General features: G+C 32.0%; 1 protein-coding gene across 1 annotated transcript; it reads left to right on the top strand.

Annotated features, from left to right (window-relative positions):
- The first annotated feature begins 10677 nt into the window (after positions 1-10677).
- Positions 10678-18394, top strand: LOC130975663 (diacylglycerol O-acyltransferase 2D-like). The gene is made up of 9 exons (XM_057900422.1): positions 10678-10859; positions 11698-11772; positions 14861-14946; positions 15393-15499; positions 15585-15740; positions 16127-16213; positions 16310-16407; positions 17822-17909; positions 18123-18394. Exons 1-9 carry the CDS (start codon positions 10678-10680, stop codon positions 18222-18224), a joined length of 981 nt encoding a protein of 326 aa, XP_057756405.1. The 3' UTR covers positions 18225-18394.
- The last annotated feature ends 717 nt before the right edge of the window (positions 18395-19111 follow it).

The raw sequence follows: 19111 nt of genomic DNA, 5'->3' as shown, positions 1-19111 counted from the left end.
TTTCTCATGTGTATAGATCCACCAGCTGAGTGGTCCAAAGACATCTGAGCTTTCTCTGTAAGCCCATAATAGAAGATGTTTAACTGCACCCACTCTGAAAATATTTCAAAGGGGCATTTTCTTAACATCTTTTTGTATCTCTCCCAGGCATCATAAAGAGATTCATTATCTCCTTGTTTAAAGTCTTGGATGTTCAGCCTTAGCTGTGTTCATAAAGAGATTCATTATCTCCTTGTATAAAGAGATTCCTTCTGGACTGTTCATTTCCACTTAGGTACATAATGGAGAAAGGAAGATGATGTGGATTTATTTTATTTATTTTATTATATAAAAAAATAATTTTCGAAATAATAAAATAAAATAAAATAAAATAAAAAATAAAAATAAAATTTAAAAAATATTTTAAAAATTTTCGAAAAAGTGAGAAAAGAGAAAGTGGTTAGGATATTTTTGAAAAAGATATGATTTTTAAAAATTTTAAAAGGATAAGATTTGAAAAATTTTGAAATTAAAATCTGAATTTTTATGAAGAGTTTCGAAAAAAATGTTTAAAAATAGTTAGAAAAAATAGTTTTTTTTTATTTTTGAATTTTATTATGAAAGAGAAAAACACACAAAAGACGCAAGACTTAAAATTTTTAAATCCAATGCTCCTTGTTTTCGAAAATTTTGGAGAAAAAACACCAAGGCACACCAAACTTAAAAATTTTAAGATCAAAGCATAAAGAAGACTCAAGAACACCTTGAAGACTCACAAGAACAACAAGAACAAAAGATAGAACACCAAACTTAAAATTTTTAGAAAACCACAATAAAATTTTCGATAATTAAAGAACAATTAATAAGAGAACACCAAACTTAAAGTTTGGCATAAGATTTAATCAAAGAAAAATTATTTTTGAAAAAGTTTTAAAAGGAAGATACCCAATTGCTAAGAACACAAGCCCACGCTCTAGCCAATTGAGCTATAAATGTAACGTGTTTTAAAGAGGTATTTTTAATAAATATTTTTTTTTTGAAAACTGATAGTTTGAAAAAGCATAAGAAAAACAAGAAAATACACTAAACAAGACAAACTAAAGATCAAATAAGGAAAATAGACAAGAACAACTTGAAGGTCAAAGATGAACAAAGAACATGCAATTCGAAAATTGAAAGACAAAGAAAAGCATGCAATTGACACCAAACTTAAAATATGACACTAAACTCACATAAAAAAAAAACTAAAAATCAATAAAGAAAAATAATATTTTTGAAAAATTTTTGAAAAGAAAATAAAAGACTCTGACCCAAAAGACAAAATTTTCTAATCTAAGCAACAAGATTCACCGTCAGTTGTTCAAACTCAAACAATCCCCGGCAATAGCACCAAAAACTTGGTGCACGAAATTGTAAATCACACTTTTCACAATTCGTACCACTAACCAGCAAGTGCATTGGGTCGTCCAAGTAATACCTTATGTGAGTAAGGGTCGATCCCAGAGAGATGGTTGGCTTGAAGCAAGCTATGGTTATCTTGTAACTCTTAGTCAGGATATCAATTATAATTATCAGTTGACTTGCAAATGAACAAGAGAGCATGGATTAAATAATACTTATTATGCAGTAATGGAGAATATATTGGAGTTTTGGAGATGTTTTGTCTTCTAAATCTCTGCTTTCTCCATGTCTTCTTTTTCACGCACGCAAGGTTCCTTCTATGGCAAGCTGTGTGTTGGTGGATCACCATTGTCAATGGCTACCATTCGTCCTCTCAGTGAAAATGGTCCAGGTGCGCTGTCACCGCACGGCTAATCATCTGTCAGTTCTCACTCATGCTGGAATAGGATCCATTGTTCCTTTTGCGTCTGTCACTACGCCCAACCCTTGTGAGTTTGAAGTTCGTCACAGTCATTCAATCTCTGAATCCTACTCAGAATACCACAGACAAGGTTTAGACTTTCTGGATTATCAAGAATGCTGCCAATGGATTCTAGCTTATACCACGAAGATTCTGATTAAGGAGTCCAAGAGATACTCATTCAATCGAAGGTAGAACGGAGGTGGTTGTCAGACACACGTTCATAGATTGAGAATAGTGATGAGTGTCACGGATCATCACATTCATCATATTGAAGTGCGAATGAACCTCTTAGAGAGAAACAAGCGTGTTTGAATAGAAAACAGAAATAATTGCATTAATTCATCGAGACGCTGCAGAGCTCCTCACCCCCAATAATGGAGTTTAGAGACTCATGCCGTTAAAAAGTACAAAGTTCAGATCTAAAATGTCATAAGGTACAAAATAAGTCTCTAAAAGTTGTTTAAATACTAAACTAGTAACCTAGGTTTACAGAAAATGAGTAAACTAAGATAGATAGTGCAAAAATCTACTTCTGGGGCCTACTTAGTGTGTGCTGGGGCTGAGACTTGAGCTTCTCACGTGCCTGGGTTGTTTCTGGAGTTGAACGTCAGGTTGTAACCTGTTTCTGGCGTTTAACTCCAACTTGCAACCTGTTTCTGGCGTTCAATGCCAGAATGTAACATGGAACTGGCGTTAAGCGCCAGTTGACGTCGTTTATCTTTGAGCAAAGTATGGACTATTATATATTACTGGAAAGTCCTAAATGTCTACTTTCCAACCTAATTGAGAGCGTGCCAATTGGACTTCTGTATCTCTAAAAAATCCATTCTGAGTGCAGGGAGGTCAAAATCCAACAACATCAGCAGTCCTTTTTCAGCCTGAATCAGATTTTTGCTCAACTCCCTCAATTTCAGCCAGAAAATACTTGAAATCACAGAAAAACACACAAACTCATAGTAAAGTCCAGAAATATGAATTTTGCCTAAAAACTAATAAAAATATACTAAAAATTAACTAAAACATACTAAAAACTACATGAAATTACCCCCCCAAAAGCGTATAAAATATCCGCTCATCAATGATGTAATATTATTTAAAATAAAAAAAGGGATAGGAAGAACAAAGTAAATGAATACCCAAACATGGGCTAGGAAGCAACCTAGTTTGAGAGGAAGTGAAGCCCTTCTCATCCTTGTTTTATGAAGCATTAGCCTCAGCCCATTTCAAGAAAGCCAAGAGAGTATTGTATTGGGAGGGAGTCAAGCCCGTTTCTCTGAATTAGGGCATTCGGTGGCTAGGACAGACAGGGCTGGAAGGAGGCAACGGTGCTATGCACAGAAGAGGGAGCCCTTTCTCTGGAGATGCACGGCCGTCCTAGGAATCACGGATGACCTGGGGATGACAGTTCTTTCCATAACAAATATCCACGGTGTGACCTCCTTTTCCACATAACATGCAAAGCTTGGAAGAAGGAGCACTATGTCCGATGCTGGCGGAACCAGAGCCTCACCCGCGGCCATAGGAGGCGCGTCAGGTGTCCAATGTAGCGGTGATAATCCGCTACTCATCCAGGATACTAGATTCGATTTGGATCTGCCGCTCTTGTTGAATTACCATAGCAAAAACTCTTGTCATAGGAGGCAGAGGGTCCATGAGAAGTAACTGTGAACGAACGACTGCATACTGTTCATCCAGGTCCTTCAAAAATCTAATGATGAAGTCCTGGTTTCGATGAATTTTAGCTGAACAAGTGCAGATAGGAAGAGGTCTGGAGTTTTCAAGTTCTTCCGAGAGAGTTTTCAGATAAGTATAGAAGTCAGTGATCGTAAGTGTACCTTGTTTTAGGCTGTAAACTTCTTCTTGTAATTCTACTATGCGTAAGAGATCTGATTGTGAAAATCGTTCTTTAAGATCAACCCAAACAGTCAGCAGTATTGAGATATATCACACTCTGAGTGATGGACGATGAAAACGAATGAAAAAGCCAGGAAAGAATGAGGTTGTTACAACATTCCCAGGCTGGGAAGAGAGGATCTTTAGAAATGGGAGAAGGTATTGTACCAGTAAGAAAATCATGTTTATTTTTTGAAATAACTGCCATGGTGAAGGATCTGCTCCAAGAATGGTAGTTATTTCCTGTTAAAACAGGAGTAACAAGCACAAACGTAGGATTTTCACTAGGATGTATATAATAGGGACTGAATTGATCTTGAGAAATATCCATTGTGTGATGAAAAAGAAGGAAAAAAGGGAGGAGTTGACTGATTATTAGGATTAGAAGTTTTAACCATATTTTGGGTATCAACAGAGCCGTAATGGCTCTGATACCATAACAAAAACAAGAAAAAGGCAGAGAATAGCATTAAAGAAAATCATAAATATGTATTGAAGTTATGTTTTACATGATACAAAAGTCATGCTATTTATAGGGATATTACCAACTAACTTCATAAATATTCATCTACTAACTACTAACTCTCAACTACTTATTAAATATTTTTTGTGTTGTTAATATGTTGGGCTGATGGAGATTGGTTTAATACCCCCCCCCCCACAAAAAACGGCGATCCTTCCCTTCCCGTGTCAAGTTCTTCTTGGTAGCGTTTAAGTAAACTTACTCCTTCATCACTACCTAATGAGATCCCATAGAATCTGCACAAACCATAATTGCCATTTGCATTATAAGATTGTCCATTTTTTGTTTCGAAAACCCGTGCTGCCATTCATCCAAATCCGCAATGGTAATGACTATTCTGCCCTCATGTTATCCTCCTGCTGTGAATCCTGTGTCATCATCTCTGCCGCCATGTCCCAATGCATCTTCATCGGTTCATTACATGCTTCAACATCCTTAGTGTAGTCGTGTTCAACAATAAAGATCCATTTTATTACTGGTCCTATTTTCTGCATACTTTTCAATCAATCTTTCCTGGGTACATGATTTTTCCCATGATCAAAGAGCCCTTATGCAAAAGAACTATTGTTATCTACATCCTTCTTATCCTGCTTCGCCTTAACATCGACATCATTCCTCCTATACTTAGCCTCTCTCACATAAATCTCTTTAGTCCGCAACTACATTCGGTTCATTTCATTTATTGCTTTCCATGCACCTCATTTCGTAGTATATCTGAAAGCTATTAGAGCAATAATAAGTAGTTGTGTTAGAGTAATGATAAGTAGGTGAGAGTTAGTAGTGAGTAGATAAATATTTATGAGGTTAGTTTGAAATATTCTTATAAATAACATGACTCTTTATCATGTAAACAACAACTTCAATACATATTTTTCATTCTCTTATCTCTGTTTTCTTGTTATGGTTTCAGAGCTCTAAAAGAGCTCTATTGGTACCCATGGTGAAAACTTTAAACCTAAATAATCAGTCCCCATTGTCTTCTTCCTTTCTAATGGCAGAATCATCTTCTAACGTAGCACAAGATCCCACTAGCCCTTTTTTATATTCATCCTAATGAATCTAACCTCTGTCCTTGTTACTCCTGTCCTTATTGGTAGTAACTATCACTCTTGGTGTTGATCCTTTTCTATGGTCATCATCTCCAAAAATAAATATAGCTTTCTCACTGGCTCCATTCCTTCTCCTTTTACTGATGATCCTCTGTTTTCAATATGGGAACGTTGTAGTAACCTGGTGTTGTCTTGACCATTTCATTCCCTCTCTCCCTCTATTACCCAAAGCGTTGTTTATTTTCCTATTGCCTCTTCTGTATGGACTGACCTTTAAGAGTGTGTTTTCCAAAGTGATCTTCTTTGTATTGCAGAATTACAAGGAGAAATTTATGCTCTTAGACAACAAAATTGGTCAGTAACAGAATTTTATACCTCTTTTAAGACATTGTGGAAAGAGCTTGATAACTCACGTCTTCTTCCCGTATATAATTGCCCAGCCAAAATACATTACTCACAAGATTTCATCATTCGATTTCTTAAAGGTCTGGATGAGTGTTTTTCTATAGTCCGGTTACAACTTCAAAATGCATCTGGAATTTCAGACGATCAACGAACCATTGCTGCTGCGGTAGAAGCTCGTCGTACTCCTACTAGTCGTGGTCATGGGTATGCCTCTTCAAACCCAGGACACTGCAGTAGTGGTTCCTCGAAGGTTTGCTCTTATTGTGGTCGAGGAGGGAACACCGTAGATGTTTGTTACAATAAGCATGGCTACCCTCCCGGCCACCCGCATCACCTAAGAAGACCACAATTCCTTAACTGTGTCTCTGCCTCTATTAATGCCGTTGTTGTGCTGACACCGCCTCCTGGCTCTCTCACGTCGCCAGTTCCCTCTCGTGTCCTAGTTCATGAAGAAAGGGCTCCTCATCAAAGAACACACACAGAGTAGGCTTTGGGCCTCACTCCAACCTAACACAACATCCTTCTAGCATTTCTAAAAAAGGTTGAATCTCAATCTTCAGATAGAAAGGATAAAAGCCTCTCACCCTCTAACCAAATTGGGCTTCTTCCTAACCCAACTTTGGGTACCCATTATTATACTCATTCCACACTTATTCTATTTTAAATAATTTTACTGAACAACATAAATTTACAGGCACTTGGATCATTAATTCTGGTGTCACAGATCATATTACCTCAATTTTATTCATATGCTTAATGGCTCTAAAGTTACTTCCTTTTGTAAAGGTGTTGTTAAATTTTTAACTTCATTAATATCCATTTTCTAGTCATACAATAAACACCACTCATTCAACACCCATTACACCTTTCAATTTATGACATTTTTGTTTAGGACATCTTTCTAGACAAAGATTAAAATTTTTATATAGACAATTTCTCTTTATTTCTATGCTTCATAATGAGCCTTGTGATGTTTGTCATTTTTTCAAGTAAAAGAAACTTTCATTCTCTCCAAGTTTTAATAAAGCTAATGTAATTTTTTAATTATTGCATTTTGATATATGGGGGCGTTTTGACAAAATTCAATTTATAATCATAAATATTTTTTAACTATTGTTGATGATTTTAGCCATTTCACTTAGGTAGTTTTATTGCAATAAAAAAGCGAAGTACAAAATCATGTCAAGAATTTTATTGCGTTGGTCGAAACGTAATTTAACTCCAAAGTTATGTATATACGTTCTGACAATGGATCGGAATTTATTTTACATGATTTCTTTTCTTTAAAAGGTATAATTTATCAACATAGTTGTGTTGAAACACCCAGAGTGGAATGTAAGCACCAACATATTTTAAATGTGGCTCATGCTCTCATGTTCCAATCTAACTTACCTCTCTCATTTTGGTCCTACGTTATCAATCATGCAGTTTATCTAATTAACTGAGTCCTTTCTTCTATAAATAATTTTAAAACTCCTTTTGAAATTTTATTTAATAAATCTCCTAACTACAATGAGACAAAGATTTTTGGTTGCTTATGCTATATATCAACTCTTATGGCTAATCATTCTAAATTTGATCCAAAGTCAAAGAAAGCTGTTTTTCTTGGTTTTAAAAATTGAATAAAAGGTCACATTGTTTACACTTTGGAAAATAAAAAATTTGAATTTTTCAGAAATATTGTTTTCTATAAAATGGTTTTGCCACTGGTACTAAATTACTTTTAAACATATCAAGTCCAAACATGTCCAAAACAAAACAATTCCATGAAACACCAATCAAACAACCCATTTTCCTTCTCATTGGGCCTGAACCATTACTCATTGACCCACTCATACTTCATCATCAACCTAATACACCTCAGTTCATCTCTTCTCCTCCTTCACAATTCTTAACCACGTCTAATGCTTCCCAATCAGACATAATCTCTATTACACAGTCCTCAACCATTCCTTCTACCATCCGTCACAGCCTCCTACCTCTGTCAAAGACATCCCCTAACCGTCTCGCTGACTACATTTGTGGCTCTTCTCTCTACTCCAACTCTACCATCTTCAACTTATAGTTATCCTATTTTCTCTGTTCTTTCTTTGACCTCTCTCTCCCTTTTTCATCAGAAATTCATTTTATTCTTGCATTCTAAAATTGAGCCAAAGTCTTATCAGTACGCCAATAAATATTCTCATTGGCGTAGTACTATAAAAGCTAAACTTGTTGCTCTGGATTTGAACCAAACTTGGTATGTTGTGGATTGTCCTCCTAGTGTAAAATCCATTGGCTGTAAATGGATGTATCAGACCAAGCGTCGCCCTGAGAGTTCTGTGGAACGCTATAAGACTCAGTCTCGTAGCAAAAGAATACACTCAAACAGAAGGGTGAATTTCTTGGAGACTTTTTCTTCTGTAGTCAAATCAGCTACCATCTGACTTGTATTACCTCTGGCTTTCAAGAAGAGGTGGCTTATCTATTAATTAAATGTTAACAATGCCTTTACACGAAGATTTATCTGAAGATGTATACATAACCTTGCCTCCTGGCTCTAGTCATTCAAATCAATGTTATAAACGGCTGAAATCACTGTATGGTTTACAACAATCAAGTCGTATGTGGTATGAAAAATTTTCTAAACTTTTAATTTCTTGTGGGTACCAACAGACTCTCTCTAATTACCATCTTTTTGTCAAATTTATTGGTGCTAAAGTTTCTGTCTCGTTGGTGTATGTTAATGATATTATTCTCACTAGCAATTCTATTTTTGAGATGACTGTCATTAAATCTATGTTAAATTAGTATTTTAAAATCAAAGATTTGGGTATTCTTAAATATTTTTTGTGTATTGAAGTTGCTCATTTTGCTCAAGAAATTTCTTTATCTCAAAGAAAGTACTATGTTGATTTATTGAAAGACTCTGGTTTGTTGGGTGCTAAACCAGCATCTATTTCCATAGATAGTTCTACAAAGTTGCATCAAGACAGTAGCCCTTTGCTTCCTGATCCCTTAATTTATCGTCGTCTTGTTGGCAGCCTCCTCTATCTTACTACTACTCGGCCTGACATTACATTTGCTATGCAGTAGGTTAGCCAATTCATGGCTTCTCCTACTGAATCTCATTTTGTTGCAGCAAATTGGGTTTTGAGATACTTGATGTCTAATTCAGGCAGAGGCATCTTTTTTTTGTGACTCTTCTGTTCATATATGTGGATTCAATGATTCTGATTGGCGCAAGTTGTCCAGATACTTGTCGTTCTTTAACTGGTTACTGCTTCTTTTTGGGAAAGTCTTTGATCTCTTGGAAAACAAAGAAGCAATCCACTATTGCCAAGTCTTCAACAAAAACAGAATATAGCGCTCTTGCAAACACCACCTGTGAGCTCCAATGGTTGATCAATATGCTGTTTTTTCTTCAAATTCCAACTTATCGCACTCCTATTCTTTTCTGTGATAATCAGAGCGCTCTACACATGGCAGCAAGCAAATCCTATTTTTCATGAGCTAACTAAACACTTGGAAGCTGATTGTCATGTGGTCCTCAAAAGACTCAAGTTGGAACGATGAAACTTCTTCCTTCTCTTTTTCAGGACAATTGACTGGCATCTTTACTAAGTCATTATCTCCTTCATCTCTTTCATCTTAATCTCTCAAATTTTAGAGCTCTTTGAATTTTTTCATCCTCCAACTTGTGGAGATGTATTAGAACAATAATAAGTAGTTGTGTTAGAGTAATGATATTTTTTTATCAAACATTCTCTCTTTTCTCTATGGTAACATTTGTTTTGAGGTATTGAGACAGAAATTGGGAGACTGAGACTCAGTATCATATTTGTTGGATCAGAGACTGGTACTAAAATTTCTGTCTCTGTCCTCAAAATTTCAGTATTTCAGTACCTCCAAAAAGTGAGGACACAGGGGACTAAAATTTTTAGAGATAGAGACTGAAACTTAAATAACATTTTACACCTAAAATACCTTCATTTCAATTAATTAATTTCAATTTTACCCTTTGTACAAATTAAATTAGAATTTTATTTTCTGTCTCCCACTTTGCACCAAACAGAATACTGAAATTTATTTCAATCTCTGTCTCTTAATCTCTGTCTCTCAGTCTCAGTCTTTCCGTCTCTGTCTCTTTATCAAACGCTACCTATATGTACTCTCGATGTACTCTTATGGAGATTTTAAATTACATATTTTTTTAGATGTAACCAAATTTGAGATTTTAAATTACATATTTTGTTAGATGTAACCAAATTTATTACTGAAAGCTATCTTTAAATAAATTGCTACATTCCACGTCAGATTATCTCATTCATTTTCAATTTATTGCCGCCAATACTATAATGAATAAGGATGCTATTGGCCAACTAACTTAAAGTCGGTGAATTAGTTAATTCAATTTTTTTAAAAAAAAATAAGTCTTATAGTTCAAATTTTCTAAATTTTATATGTAATTTGTTGCTATTGCATGGCAAGGACAAACTCTACTAATAGAGAGAAGGACAAAATTGCCTTCACATTTGGAATAGAACGAGAGCAGAGTCACTGAATTGAAGTTCTTTTATTTTTAGTTACTGAATAATACGCCAAGTTCTCTTAGCTTGCTGCATATGCTATATATAGACACACACGACTATAGCCAAAGAAGATCAAGACAGTAACTAATTTATTTTTCCTTTCAGTCTCAACTACTCCCTAACTTTCCTTTCTGCCACGTTCTTATTATATCACACGTGCGTGACATTGTTGCTTCCCATCCATATTTCATAACATTTAATTTACCTCACAAGTATCGTTTTTATTATTAAATAAAAAATACAAAAAATACTGTACACACAAAATTAGTAGGGTAAGAGAGGCAACATCAATCTTTAAATCTAATTAATTGATGTAGGGTAGAAATGATAGTTGATATTGTATTAAAACATTATAAATTAAACAAAACACATAGTATAGATAGAGCGAGAAACATGGCAGAGGAGAAGGTGTTTAGGTCCAATGAAGTGTTCGCCGGCGATGTGTCTTCCTGTAATAAGTTATTGAAAGGCCTAAAAACAACTGTGGCATTGGCATTGTGGTTGGGACCTATTCACTTCAACGGTGCCTTCTCCCTCTTCTCACTTTTTTTCCTCCCTCTCTCAAAGGCACTCTTGTGAGTTTCCATCTCTCTCGTCTTCCTCTCACTCTCACATATACATTGTCTTAAAACAAAATCTTACATGGAAATACGAATATGGTTTTGGGTTTTTTAATGTGTACAAATAATAAAATATAAAAATAAAAGCTTAATTATCCTTTGATCTTTTCAACTTAGGCATCTTAGAGAGGACTATTATTAGTATGTTCACCCCCTTTCAATAGTAAGAAATTAATTTGTCAAATTTTGATAGATAAATTTATTATTTTTAAATTAAGGGCTATTTTATTCTTCAATTTGTATGAATATAATAAGGCTGTGTTTGTTTCTGAGAATAAGATAATATACTGAAAATAAGATATAAATGACAAAGACATTTATATTCTATTTGATGATAAAGTAAATCAAATTGTAAAAATTTAATTTATTTTTAATTTTCTATTCAAAAAATTTAAGATGAAAAAATTAATAATAAAAAATATAATTATAAAAATTAACAATAATAATGAAAGAAAAAAATAAAAAATAAGTTGTATTTCTTATTAGTATTTATGTGTTTTTCTTATTAGAATAGATATAAAATACATTAATTTAGTGTCTCTAAATATAATATTTCTATTCATTCAATTTAATTCTTTGTCACAGTCTCGTTTTTATAAACAAATGCAACAAGAGAGTTTCAAAGAAAGAGGCAAACAAATTAATTTCCAAATATTTTAGAAGGTTATTTTCATGTGGCTATATTTTCAAAGAGTGATTTAATTCTTTTTTTCTTTACTTTTGTTACTAACTATTAATATTTTTTCTAAAAAAATAACATTAAGAAAAAAAAATCTTTTACATTGTATAACAGGACATTTGCTTTGCTGTTTGTGTTTGTGGTGATTCCTACCAATGAAAAGAGTAAATTTGGTCGAACATTGTCCAGGTTAGTGGTTACCTTGTTGGATTTCTATTTTTGTTTATGGAATATTTTTTATCCCGTTATTAAAGAAAATTTCATGCTCTAAGTTGTTTGATGATTTGATGAACTAGAAGGGATTAAAAGAGAAAAATAAGTTCTTTTCATTTTGAAAAGAATAAAAAATCCCTTCAACAAATATTTGTTGAATTATTACACCTTATATACTATATACTCCTTATGTACTGTACTCCCACTAAAAAATTACAACAAATAAACTTACATCTACTATTGGTAAAAAATACACTAGTAACACCCTTCCGCAAGTTAGAATCGTATAAATCTAACCATTCTAACTTAGAAACATCAGTAAGAAAAGGACCCAGTGGGAGAACTTTAGTAAGAAAATCAGCAAGTTGATCTTTGGAACAAACTAGCATAAGATGAATGAGACTAGACAAATATTTTTCACGAATAATGTTACAATCTACTTCAATATATTTGGTTCTTTTATGAAAGATGGAATTACTAGCGATCTGAATGGCTGACTGGTTGTCTAGAATAGAGTGATAGACTTTTGAAGCGATAAACCAATAAAATCCATTAAGAAAGATAACCAACTAGCTTCACAAGTGGCAACAACAAGAGACCTATATTCAGTTTATACAGAGGACTTGGCAATGGTGGTGAGATTCTTACTCTTTCGGCTAACGAGAGAGTTTCTAAGCATGAAGCAATAATCGAAAACGGAACCACGAGTAGCCCAGTCAACATCAGCAAATCCGATGAGATGCAGATTGAGAAGAATAGACCAATTGCAGGTCTGCTTTTTAAATATTGGAGTACGCAAAAATTAGCCTGTAGGTGAGAAGTGGTTGCACAGTCCAAAAACTGGCTCAAACGTCCCACAGCATAAGAGATATCAGGTCTAGTATTTGTGAGGTAAAGGAGTCGGTCGATGAGTTGTCTGTAAGTAATGTTGTCCGTTAAAATGGTACATGATTCCTTCGAGTGTTTTTAACTATAATCAAATGGGGTGGAGAGAGATTTCCAATCTAGATAACCAAAATCTTTGAGAAGGTCTATGACGTACTCTAGGCTGATAAATGTGAATTCTAGAGTTAGAGCGTGCTACTTCCATTCCCAAAAAGTACTTGAGATCACCAATATCTTTTATTTTGAATTTGTCATCCAAAATTTACTTGATGAAATTGATTTCACGAATGTCATTCCCAGTTAAAACCAAGTCATCAACGTATACTAAAATGGCAGTGAACTTTTCAGATTGTTTCTTGATGAATAGGGAATCATAAAAAAATTGCTTATAACCATATAGAGACTTTTGTAATTTACAAACCAAACCTGGTTGTGATACAGCCAAATCGGGTGGTATCTTCATATAAATTTTCTTGTCCAAATCTCCATGAAGAAAAGCAGTATTGACCTCCAACTGTTTCTTTGCCAGTTGCCAATGCTAACATTACTCATAGGGTAATCATTTTGACAACTGGACTAAAAGTGTCACCATAATTCACTCCTTGTACTTGAGTGAATCCTTTTGCAACTAGCCTCATTTTGTGCCTTTCTATGCTGCCATCGGGATTGAATTTTACCCAAAAAATTCATTTGCAACCCAAGCCTTCTTGCCTTTTGGGAGTTGAGTGAGACATCAAGTTATGCTCTAATCTAGAACTGTCAATTCAGCTTGTATTGCCTTTCTCCAACATTCATGTGTAGCTGCTTCCTCATAAGTACTAGGTTCTGGATTTGAGGTGATGGCTAGAGAAAGGGACTTATATTTTGGGGTTAGTTTATCATATGATAAGTATTGTGAGATAAGATATAAAGAGTTAGAGTTGATAAAGTTGCTAGAGTGAGCTGCGTGGGTTATCATACAATGGTAGTCCTTTAAATAAGCAAATGATTTTTTTACTCTTTCATATTTTCTAGTGATGCAATCATGTGTGATGTTGTAGTTTTGTGATGCAGGTGCATTGTTATAGTGTGTGGTGTGGTAATGAGTGCAATGATGTGTGAGAAAATTGGTGAGTGAATTGAGCTTGAGAAATATTGATTTGAATATGTGAGTGTGGTATATGTGAGTGGTGGAAAATGATGTGTGGATGGTGTATCATGTTGAAAAAGATCAATGCATTGTGGAGTACGAGTGGGTAGCGCAGGAATGTCAGTGTAGTGAAATATGAAAATGGAAAATGAGTTTCATAGAAAGTTACATGGCTAAATATAAAAATTTCTTTTGATTTTAAATTAATAAGTTGAAAACCTTTTGTTCCTAATTTAAAACTGAAAAAAAGTTGTTTTCCCGTCTCTTGAGTCTAATTTTATTTTTGAATTTGTTAATGTCGAAAAAATAAGCCTAGATTTTTTCTAGGGGGAAGAAAATAAGATTTTGATTGATATTGATCAGATTTGTGGTGTTCTTCGAAATTTAAGATTGAAGATTCGTGAGTTAATGGAGGAGATTGCCATTGCTCTAGTTGTCAAAATCACTCCTCGAGGATTTGTTTACATGTGCGCCATTTTGAAAAATCAATGAAACACAAAGTAATAAAAATTCAGATCAAGAAAGAATCTTGCGAAATAGCCTCTCATCAAACTCTATTGGAAGAGTTTGAAGGAAGAGATAAGGAGAGAGAAAAGGAAATGTAGAAAGAAAAATTAGGAAAATAAAGAAAATGGCAAAATTGGCGACGATTGGATCTCAATTCACAACTTTTTTAATTTTATTCAAAGTCTGGTTGCTCTCCGCATTCACCACACTATAAAGAAAATCTCATGGCCTAAATTGTTCAAGTTGTGATGATAATTTGATAAACCAAAAGAGATTAAGAGAGGAAAATAAGTTCTTCTCATTTTGAAAAGAATGAAAAAAAATTTTTAAAAATATTTTTTTATTGTACGTTATATACTATGTACTCTTAATATATACTGTACTCCCACTAAAAAAATTATAACAAATAAATTTACATCTATTATTGATAAAAAATAATAAATTAAGTAACAATTATAAAAGAAAAATAAAACACAAACCAGTTATTAACTAACCAAATATAAACCTTGTTTTTTGTTTCTATTTTTATTTTCTATTTTTCAGGTTTATATGCAAACATGCTTGCAGTTATTTTCCCGTGACACTTCATGTAGAGGATATAAAGGCCTTCAATCCTAATCGTGTTTATGGTTTGAACCAAACTACTCTTGATTAAATTTTAGATTATAAATACTACGCTTAATTACTTGATAGTATAACATTTTTATATACCTACAAAGTATATATTTCTTTTGTTCTTCGTTTCATTTAAAATTAAATTGTGAGGTGTTTCCGGGAGAAAAAGCTAAGGTTCATTCAAAATAGTGGGCGGATGCATAGAGTGAGGAATAACATTACATTTTATTTACATTCAAAAATAAATTTCTATTTTTAAAATATGTTCATGACGATAAATTTATCAAAAAATACTTAATCACATTAAACTTATAATATATGAGCTCATGCTAATTAATTGTAGACTAGATTGAATTTTAATTATGATTAAGATTTTGTTATTCTATATTATTAAAATACATTATTATTTTTGTGAATGAAATCATTTTGTCATTTTATGGCCCTATATATTAATGTGCAGTTTTTGGTTATGAACCACATTCAATTTTGTCGAATGGCATTATTGCACTAACAAGCAGCACAGGTCTCATACCTCTTCCTAAGATAAAAGTTCTTGCAAGCAATGTGGTAAGCTTTTTTTCTACTTGAGAATTTAATTATTTTTTTGTAATGATTATCATTAATAAGTATATAATTTTAAAATTTTATGTAGATATTTTATATACCATTTTTGAGACACATATGGACTTGGTTGGGTTTTACATCAGTGTCGAAGAAAAATTTTCTGTGGCTATTGGATTCTGGCTATAGTTGCATTCTTGTGCCTGGTGGATGGCGAGAAATCTCTCTCATGGAGTATAGTTCTGAGGTCCATTTAATTTCTTCCTTCATTTCTATATAATTATTCATATATCAAAAGTTATCATTATTTTTTAATCAAATTATTTTATTATTATTATGAATAAATTACTTAGAGAAAAAATTAATACCCCCTAAATATTTGTAAATATGACAAATATTTTAAAACCTTTAAAAATGCAAATGGAATAAATATTATAAAACAAATGAAGTATTAATGTTTTCTATGTATGTGTTTTTATTTAAATTTATTGTGTTGCATTATCCTATTTCTAGTATTGGATAAGATGGACTGACGGAATCATTGAAGAAGATTTAATTACTATTTTCATTTATGATTTAATTATAAAAAGAAATTTTTGGTTCATATTAAAAAATTTATTTTGTATTTTATAGGTTATCTTTCTTAAGGAAAGAAGAGGATTTGTCCGCGTAGCAATGGAGAAGGGCAAACCTCTTGTTCCAGTTTTCTGCTTTGGGCAGGTAATTTCATGGGTCTATATTATTCCTTTTAATACTTCATGCTTTTCATTTTAACTAACCACAATTTCTCTTTTGATGCAATGGTGCTATATATAGTCAGATATCTATAATTGGTGGAAACCAAATTGGAAGTTGATTCTCAATTTTGCAAGGGCCATCAAATTCCCCGCAATATTTTTTTGGGGAATTTTCGGGTTTGTGTTTATTTTTTATGTCAATGTACCTCTTGGATAATTAGAATTTTGGATAGAAATGATTGAAGGTGGTGTATAAATTAAAAGGCGAAAACTCACGTGCAGTTATCTTTACGTAAAGTTAATAATTAAGAACGGTTAGATGATTTGATAAATTTAATTAAATTATGATCTAATGATTCTTAATTACCACTTTAAATAGAGACCGTGTATGTGAGTTTCTACCAAATATGGTTAGAATCCATGAATTTATCTAAAGAATTATTACAACAGTAATTAGGCCAGAGACAGGACAGAACATGATATTGAAATAGAGACAATAGGACGGAAACACTAAAAATGATTGTTTGTGTATTGTGTTTGGATACGATGTACAACACTAATGTAATGTCCAGTATTATGTTTAGATACACATAGACAATACTAAAATATTATATGAAATGACTAAAATAATCATATGATTCCAAATTTTCTACGTTAAGTACAAACTAATTTAATAGAGAATGAGAGTACGTAAGCAGATGAAACTTGAAAAATTATTTGAAGAGACAAAAAATTTTAATAAAAAAAATATAATAGTATTTATATTAAATAAAAATTATAAATATATTTATTTTATTTTTAAATTTATTATTAATATGTAGGAATACATATGGTTAAGATTAACAAAAAAATACATCTGAGTTTGATTAATAAAAAATTTTGTTTAGGTTAATAAGTCAAATTAATTTTAAATAAAAAATCACTTTTAAAAAAGAATCCGTTTTTACATAAAAAAAATTTAATTTTTGCACATAAAAATCTATTTTTATTTAGAAAACTAATTTTTTATCTAAAAACTGATTTTTCTTTAAATTATATAAAATAAATTACAACTTATAAATTATTTTTTAGCATTTTAAAAGATCAATTTTATCTTTAATAATATTTATCTTTCAAAAGTTTCAAAACTAATTATAGGAAAAACAAGAAGGGATAATAGTGGAATAACAAAAAATATCTATAGACAAAAAAGAAAATAAAATTTATAAAAAAGTCCGTGTTCACTCTTCTAAATCTCGTGTCCATCATTGTCATTTATAAAAGAGTGGACACAAAAATATAAAAAACTGTCTCGAAGACAATGTGTTCCGTGTCTATATCTCTGCTTCCAAACACATTTTAAACATGTACTGTCTATGTCTCTGTATTCCGACTTCGAAAATAAACACTACCTTATAGATTATGACGGTTTTCAACCATTGCTAAACGGTTTAGTGACGCTTGGACTTAAATTGCTGCTAAACGGTTTAGTTAATATTATATTGCATCTTTTGAGAAAATATTTTTTTATAGAATATAATTAACCCAAGTAATTTTTCATTTTTGAGGCTGAGAAAATATAATTTTAGCACAAGTCCTCTTTTCTATTCAGGTCTCCAATACCATTCAAACGTCCAATGTATGTTGTGGTAGGTAAACCTATTGAGGTCAACAAAAATCCAGAACCAACCATGGAGGAGGTATGTACTATATATATACTCTTAATTTTAAATTTTATGTTAGTTTTAGAAAGAAAAGAAAAAGGTAATGCGTTACTCAAAGAACTGTATATATCTTCTTTTTCATACATTTTTTTTCTATATAATAGATATTTTGAGAAATTAAAACTTTTAGTCTTCCAACAATATTTTATTCTACTTGAACACTAACACTAGATGGAAAATAAATTTTAGGTTGGCAAAGTACATAGTCAGTTTATTGAAGCACTTGAAGATCTTTTTGAACGGTACAAAACTCAAGCTGGGTATCCAAACCTTTCGTTGAAAATTGTTTGATTACAATCAATCAAGGCCATGAATATGATCGTGTGTATTATTCCTTATTTCATGTTTTCTTAATGTAATAAATTTATCAGTTAAGTAGTTATCTAGTGTTTTCCTTTTTGGGAATTCACCTCAATAATTATGTCATTCTCTATTATTGTAAAGTGTTCCTCGCTCTTTTTTTTTTTCTGATGGGAAGTGTTCCTCGCTCTTTATAATTAAGGAACACTACAATTACCAGATATAGTAACTCATATTGTGTCATCCAATAATATCATTCACATTCAGTTTTGTACTTTGTTCATTCTTTGAATCTTCGTTATGTACTTTGGTTTCGTTCTTAATTAAGTAAGACCCTTTTGTTACGGATAAAAGTTGAATATATCTAAAGTATTATAGTTAAGACTTTGGATTTATTTGGTGAACCTTCACAAAAAATTATTTTTAAGTAATTTTTTTTAAAAGATCTTATAAAAAAATAAAAATAATTTTATTTTTAGATATTTTATATAAATATATTTTTTTTTGTTTAGTAATTATGTTTAGGTAGAACAATATAAAAATATATTTTTTTATTTATTTATATTATCTTAGAACATTTTTTTAAGTAAAAAAAATATTTTAAAAAATATGTAAATTATAATTTTTTAAAAAAATTATAATACTTTTATTTTTATTATTAAAATTTTACCAAAACACACTAAAAAAATTTATTAAAAAAAATTTTTTTAACAATTTAATATTTGACACTCAAACAAGCACTTCATCAACAATATTATGACACCTATACAGTGAAAACTTGAGGGAAAATAATAATATAAAAATGAAATAATTAATAAAAATAAAATAATTTAATGGTAATCAGTGGCTAAAAAAAGAGGTTGAATCTTAGTTTTTTT

Source organism: Arachis stenosperma, chromosome 1, assembly GCF_014773155.1.
Source record: "Arachis stenosperma cultivar V10309 chromosome 1, arast.V10309.gnm1.PFL2, whole genome shotgun sequence".
Classification (NCBI taxonomy): Eukaryota; Viridiplantae; Streptophyta; class Magnoliopsida; order Fabales; family Fabaceae; genus Arachis; species Arachis stenosperma.
Note: the sequence above shows the minus strand (reverse complement) of the source record. Positions and strands in the feature narration are given on the sequence as shown.